The 7917-nt window shown below is 38.4% G+C and overlaps 1 protein-coding gene across 1 annotated transcript in view; it reads left to right on the top strand.

Annotated features, from left to right (window-relative positions):
• The window catches only part of LOC107568570 (uncharacterized protein C15orf41 homolog), a 59846-nt gene that overhangs the window by 10308 nt on the left and 41621 nt on the right, over positions 1 to 7917 (top strand). The window contains exon 5 of the mRNA XM_016254534.1: positions 1153 to 1225. Within this exon, the coding sequence (XP_016110020.1) occupies positions 1153 to 1225 (73 nt within the window). The remainder of the gene's footprint in view (positions 1 to 1152; positions 1226 to 7917) is intronic.

Genomic DNA, 7917 nt, shown 5'->3' with positions numbered 1-7917 from the left:
ATTTGGGGTTATAAAGTTTCTATGAATAGGTGACAGAATGGGGCTTTTCTTTTTTTTTAGTGAAAGGAGGGGATTAACCTTGCAACCTTAAGATCAAACTAAAAATCTGGTTTTATTTTACAATATAGAGTAGTTTTTGCTTAAAAATTTGACATAAAACTGAACATTTATGAAATGAAATGTTCATAAAATTAACAATTTCAGAAAGAAAGAAAAAACTTGGTAGCTCATCTGGGATTTAATGTTGTTTTGTGGTAATTTTAGTGTGTGTGTGTAAGTTTGAATATTTGAAAAGATATTTTGATTCATAATTTTTCATCTTACAGTAACAGTTGGGTTTAATGGTTGAGCTTGATTAATTCATTCAGTACAACAACTTGTGTACAAATGTAGAAAATGTCATTACACATTTCTAACACACCATTTACTATACAAACGATAATTTTTTTTCAAAATACAAAATATTGATTCCATAAAAGACACTGAAACAAACTAATATACAAATGGAAAAAGGTAAATAAAAAAACTGAAGTTCTTAATATTTGTATAACTGTTAGCGTATGTATTAAATACATTATACATTATGTATAATTATCTGCACTTACATAGACTCATTTTCATTTTTTGGAGTAACAAATAATATCTTTCAAATTCAAATTTGATTTACTTCAGCTGTTACTCTGTGGAGAAAGTTATTGCGACTTTTTTGAGAAAAAAAAGTCAGAATTGTGAGATATGATCTTGCAATTCTAAGATCATATCAGTCTTTTTTCCCCCTCAAAATTGGACTTTATAACTCGCAATTGCGAGTTTATATCATGCAGTTCTGAGAAAAAAAGTCAGAATTGTGAGATAAAAAGTCGCAATAACCTTTTTGTATTTTTTATTCAGTGGCAGAAACGGGCTTCCATACTGGATTGATGTTAAAATAGACACATACAATTGACATGCTTTTTTTAAGTGACTTTATTTATTTTTGTAACTACAGTGCATTGAATATGAACTCATTACTTTGGTTTAAAATGACAGTGTTATTGGATGCGGTGGAGCAGATGAAGACTCTGAGGATCAGATCAAACGATTGCACCTCCAGTATCGGTCATCAGTGAATGCAGGTGTGTTGATCAGCACGTCTCTGTGTGTCTCTGTCAGGTGGACCTGTCTCCGGCTCTCCTGGCCCGTCTGATTGTGGAGTGTTTTCTGGAGGAGCGCGAGGCTTCAGTCGGTGAGTGGAGGAGTTTATTTCCTAATGAGAGACAGACAGACTCCTGCCAGCACTACCTGCGGCACATGAGTGACAATTAAGCATCCTGCAGGCCACCCAGCACTTAACTGCTGCTTAGATCAGTGCTGTGTTATTTATAACCCTCTATTTATTCTGAGCCTCGTCTCTACCTGAGCGGCTCGTCCTCCTCACACTCTCACTGCATCAACACACACCTGACAGAGAGTCGTGGAGCGCTTTTATCAGTATCAGGCATGTGCTGATCAATGGAGATAGCTGATTAGTTAGTTTCAACATGTGTGAGGCTTTGCCATTTTCTGTTATCGCCTAACTCCAGCATTCAGCAACCTTTTGTGATGGTATTTTGAGGTCTGTTTCAGACACACACACACACACACACACACACACTCTCTCTCTCACACATGCTCACACACACACACACACACTCTCTCTCTCTCTCACACACACACACACACACAGAGTAGAAGTACAGCGCGTCAGAGACTCGTGTGCTGGATTTAATCAACAGAGAGATTCCAGTGCATGCACCCAACTCTGCCTCTGCGCAGTCATATGTCAAAGTCAAGCGTGTGATTACTTTGGAGCGTTGTTATCCACTGCGTGTCAAAACGCTCCTGCCGTGTGTAGAACAAGGCAATACTGTGTGACGTAGACCACCCTCAGTCTGCTGGAAACTCATTATAAATCCGCACCATCTCCACAAGACTGCACTGACCTGATGCTTTGGCAAACACACAGCCTTATCGGTTTAGTCATGGCGGATCATCGCTCTGATGAAGCCAAGTGAAGCTCAAATGGAAACATTGCACATCACGACATCGTCTGTAGACAATTGCGTATTTCTTTTGTAACCTATCATAAAAAACTGGCTTAATTAGGGAGAATATAAAATAATATTTCAGACTCTCAGACTTTCTAGTATTGATTCAATAAGTATAATGAGCTTTTGGACCCACTCTATGTGAAGTGTCTTGAACTACTGCGTACTAACATTTAAATCAATCATTTGATATAATGCACGAATTGTGCACATACATGTTATTACATTGTATAAAAAAATACCTGCAATCTGTAACTAATTTCTGTAGTTACAGTACATCTATAATTACAGCTACACATACCTCTTAAACCAACCCATTCCACTAAACATGTCATATCTCACCTCAATAGCAGTGCTTGTACAGAATAAGTACATTAAGTTAAAGACACCCTATAAAGGGTGCTTTCTAATAGATCTGCATTACAGTGATTTGCAAGAAATACTGCATTGATGTTTATTTGTAAAAATTATGTTTTTAACGATTTTTTATTGAAGTCATACAAGATGAGCAATTAAAATCACATTACTGAGTCAGTCCAGTTTTTATTTCCATGCATATGAAAGATCATTATCCTGCAGTGGATCATCTCAAGCTGTTACAGTCTTCAGATGTCTTGATTTACTCTGAATTCATTTACTCATTCTTTGTTCATATTTGTTTTATTTTTAAGTAACAACTGTTTTGTTATGGTTTTAGTTTTAGTTAGCTGTAATAACCAGGGATGCTGGTTCTGGTAATAGCGCCTGGAGATTTGGTGTGGTGCTCACACTCACTGCACACTGTGTGGCACTTTACTGATTTATTATTTTATCCAAAATAATAAATAAAGTGTGATAAAATACAATAAAAATGCAATGCTAATATTTACATTTTCATCAGCAAATAGTTTTAAATCGGCAAGCGTTTATTTTGGCGGGCTGCTGGCAAGTAAGTGCGCGCGCTGCCAGTTTTAGCACTGCCAGTGAAACACATCAGGGAATGAAGTGGCACAGTTGTGCGTATTTGCTCGGAAACCTTCTGTAGATTTATGCATTCCGTGTGAATGGAAATCTTCTACAGTATTACAGTTAATGTTAAGTGCATTAACAGCTGTCTACAATGTCAGTGTGCAAAGAGCGGTCTGAACTTATTCAATTTTTAATTTGTTTATTTTTATGTGCATCCCTGATAATAACCCTGGCTGTCCATGCATTGTCCATATCAGACAACAATTCAAAACTAGATCGAGAAGTTTGTAGACACACTTTAAGTTGGCTTGAAAAAGCCTAGATGGAAAGTTTGAAAACGTTTTAAAAGCTTGCAGTCTGAAAGTTTTCAGTTTGAAGTAGTTTGAATGGTAAAATATTTTTTAAAGATATAAGTTTTTGAATGTTTTCAAGGCAATGCAGTCTATCAGAAAAACAGATATGTATAAAACTTCTTTCTAGGGTACCTGGGGTCGTTGCTAGGCTGTTTCTAGCATGACTAGCATGTTTGCTAACATGTTTTTAGCATGATTCGCATGTAACTAGCATGTTGCTAGCATTATTAGCATGTTTCTATCATGATTAGCATGTTAGTACAATTATCCTGTTACTAGCATGTTGCTAGCATGTTACTAGCATGTGTCTAACATGGTTAACATTTTGTTAGCAAGTTACTAGCATGTTTATAGCATGATTAGCATGTTACTAGCATGATTCTACCATGATTGACATATGACTAGCATGATGCTAGCATGTCTCTAGCATGTTTGTTGTTAACATGATTAGCAAGTTAATAACATGTTGCTAGCGCGTGATTCTAGCATGATTAGCATATTACTAGCATGATGGTAACATGTTTAACAAGTTACTTGCATGTTTCTAGCATGATTAGCAAGTTTACTAGCATGTTGCTAGCATGTTACTAGCATGATGTTACCATGATTAGCATTTTACTAGCATTTAGTTAGCATTTGTTTTTCTAACGTGATTAGCAAAAAAGTTACTAACATGTTGTTAGCATGATTAGCATGTTGCTAGCATGATTCTAGCATTATTAGCATGATTCTAGCATGCTTAGCACAATGCTAGCATGTTTATAAATTTGCAAGCATGTTTCTAGCATGATTAACTCATTACTAGCATGGTGTTGGGCTTTTTTAGCATGATTAACAAGTTACTAGCACGTTTCTAGCATGATTAGCATGTTACTCGCATGTTGTTAACATGATTAACAAGTTACTAGCATTCTGTTAGCATGTTTCTAGCATGATTAGCCAGGTACTAGCATGTTGCTACATGTGTCTGTGCCAATCCAGCTAAAACCAGTTGATTCAGTAAAAAAACTGCTAAAAAACCAGCTAAGACCAGCCTGGCCTGATAAAAAATTGGCCAAAACCACTTTAAAACCAGCTTGGGAGACCAGCCAAAGCAGTCAGTCAGCTTAGGCTGGTTTTAGCTGTATTTTCAGTAGGGAGTCGTTAAGCTTTGTTATAGCAATAGACAGCTTAAATACACCATAAATCTTATTGTATAAAAGTTTGCACCCCATCAATGAAAGTCTATGGGATTTTAGGTGGTTTTGATAGTCTGGTTTATGAAAACCGTAAGCCGGATCAGTTAGAAAAGATATATCACACCGAGTCAGACCGGTCTGGAGTCTGATCCGAGTTTGGTGGCTGTAGCTTTAAAAGTCTAGGAGGAGATACACTTTAAAATTTGGTCTCAGAAGAAGAAGAAGAAGTTTAAATAGGATTTCAGTACGTTGACTTTTTCAAGCCAACTTAATAATAAAAAATGTTTTGTTGGAGGTTTCAGATGTTTGATAATAAACTATGAGGTGTTTAGAAAATGATTACAGGACAATGCTTTTTCTTTGGTTCGGTTTTCAAACGTTTTCCAGAGGCTCAAGCCTTTCCATTCTCTGTCACGTGACCGCGCCAGCCGTCCGCACTAGCCCAGCTCAGATTCAGATGAGAGTGACGTGTATTTTGACCCGCACAGTCCCGCGCGGGGCAGTGAACTCCTGCGCACAGGGGCTCCACGCTTCAACTACTGAATCTCCCTGTGTGAATATTAGACTTTTGTAATGTGTTGCTTTCATCAAGCAATGCCTGGATAATTGTCTTTGCTGGCAAGTAGCTAACAGGTTTGTCTGGCGCTGTCGGCAGGCGCATCCATCATTCCAGCCAGCGCGCGGATCAATAGCCTCATATACACCAGCCACGGCCCTCGCACACCACCATCTTTTATTTTCTTTCATTCCTTTCTTCCCTGTTTGCATTTAAGAGACGCAGGAATTGTGCCTTTGGGACGGCTGGATATATATCCACTCACTTCAGCGGGATCAATGGAGAGTTTGAGATTGTTTTGAGAGTCTTTTCTCGGGTGAGTGTTGTGGCCGTGTTTTCCCCAGACCGGGCCAGATGGATGCGCATGTAAATAAATCAATACGTTCAGGGCATTTTCAGCACATATCGAATATGATATCAACATCTATAATCCTTCCTGTCCTGCAGACGGCTGAGACGGGATCTTCTGAACGCACTGCTGGGCTTTTTGCTCCAGTCTCTTTGGTGTTCGTGGCTCTGGGCTGGACGCCTCAGTTGTCATGCTTAAATTAGATGAATGCTACGTTCTGGCTCCATATACGTATACCTTTTCATTTCTTTAAAGGCATTTGTGCCTGAATATCCAGTGAATAATGCTTCCCGCTCGTTCCTGCGCTGATGGCATTAAGGTTGAGTGCGGCTGTGAATGCTTGACACAAGCTCGTTTTAACTGCACCTTTTTAAAGTCAGATTGTTTTTCCATTTCTCTTCCACATCGTGTGATATTTGATGGGCACCAGTTTGATGAGTTGACCATTGACCTGCCCATTTTTGGACTTCACATGCACATAATTAAATCATACTTAATGATATGAGAAAAATAACACTGCTAGTCATTATAAATAATGCATCAAAGGTTTTGGGAAAAAAGCAGGAATATGATTATTTTAAAGGTAATGTTGAGCTGCGTCAACGAAACAAATCTTAAATGAGATCAATCAGATAATAATACAACTTACATCTGCACAAAAAGTATGAGATTGCACAAGTGAACTTTACCTTGTTTGTCAAAGACTTACAACAGTCTGTAACAATAGTGTACTCATTATTTTATTATGTATATTACAGTCAGTAATTGCTGTTTGATGCATGAGCTGAAAGTGAACAGTGAATAAACACTGATAATTGAAACGCTTTGGTAGCAGGTCAGTTACCCAAACACATCCCATTTGAGAATAATCAGGCATACAGTATACGACATCAATGTAATATTACAGCTTACAGCCACACGGAGTGGCATCGCACATCTTGCACACTGTATTTTCATCATCAGAGTGATTCCAGGCATCAGTGCATGCTTTCAAAGCCATCGTTTCACTTTAGTTCCCTGGTCTGGATGGCCTGTCTTAACGCTTACCAATCAGACCTCAAGATACACTGTAAAAAATAATATGAGAAATGTAAAAACAGGAGTGTGGTTGCCAGATATTTACTGTAAAATATACGGTAGCAGCATTTCAGGTTTCACAGATTTTAAATTTACAGTAAAAAAAAGTATATGTCTTAAACTGATATAATGTTAATATACCAAACTACCGAAGTACTAAAATCTGTTTTGTAACTTTATTGTACACTGACAATAAAAATGCAGATGATAAAGAGAAAGACACATGAGACACAAAGTTCATCACAAGTAGCTTTTCCACAAGCTGAGGTAAATACTAACTAGACACTGTGTAGTGAAAAATAGTGTTTGAATTGCCTTCCTTGTGATCCTAACATATCTAGATCAGACGCGAGCGCTCTTGCGTCATGCCGCGAATCCGTTTCTCTTTCAGGTCAGAAGCGGTGTCAGAAATAGAGCGGGACATCAGTTTACTGTCAGGGATTTGTTGTCAATCTGTGCCGTATGCAGTGTAGACAGAATTTATAATGGGTTCTGTCGTCTAGAGTCACATCCGGTGTAGACACGGGGGAAATGAGCAAAGAGCTCCAGATCGTGTCAGCCAAACACTGTCTGTTTGTTTGCTTTACTTTGCTACGGATTCATTTCTAAACGAGACGGTATGATGATCTTTTCAGAGAGAGACTGAGAGTAAAGGCTGATGCAGCGCTGAGGGACTAGAGCGGATCGACAGTAATGTCGCAGCACAGACGTGTGAAGAAACCTGCTTTCACCACTACTGCATTGTGCTCCAGACCGTTTGATATGAACTGAGTTTATATCACCTTTTTAACCCAGATGACCCATGTTGTTTTCAGAGTACGTCACAGCAGCGTCTGTCTGTTATTTTAATAAGTGAAACCGTCAGCCAATCACAGCAGTGGGCGTTTACTATATAAAATATAAAAACAGAGTGTTCTGCAGAGAGGCTCAAAAACAGCACAGAAAATAACTTATTACTTATAAATAGTTTTTTTTATGTAAAATCGCACTAACATTATAAGTGAACCTCAGAGCACATTATAAAAAAATGCAGTTCATGACCCCTTTAACCAATTAAAAGGTGTTTGCTGCAGCATTTTTATAGTCTCTTAATAATGACACAAATTTTTTTAGGGTGTCCAAAATGCTGCCATAACCAATTAGAACAAGAAATCATCGTTTTCTTGATTGATAATCGCTGTCTCTTTCGAGTACTCGTGCCCATCCCTACAGCAAAGGCAGATCTGCTCTTGTGCTCAGTGAAGGTAAGTGCATTGGGCGGATGAATCTGGCCTTTGAATACTGAGACGCAGGCTCTTCATTAGCAGGTGAGGTAAGCAGTTGCCTTGACAAGTAGACTAATTACTAGCATGGAGCGGCGTAGCTGGAGTCATGGAGCTCAGAGACGGGC

Source organism: Sinocyclocheilus grahami, unplaced genomic scaffold (assembly GCF_001515645.1).
Source record: "Sinocyclocheilus grahami isolate Dianchi unplaced genomic scaffold, SAMN03320097.WGS_v1.1 scaffold1258.1, whole genome shotgun sequence".
Classification (NCBI taxonomy): domain Eukaryota; kingdom Metazoa; phylum Chordata; class Actinopteri; order Cypriniformes; family Cyprinidae; genus Sinocyclocheilus; species Sinocyclocheilus grahami.
Note: the sequence above shows the minus strand (reverse complement) of the source record. Positions and strands in the feature narration are given on the sequence as shown.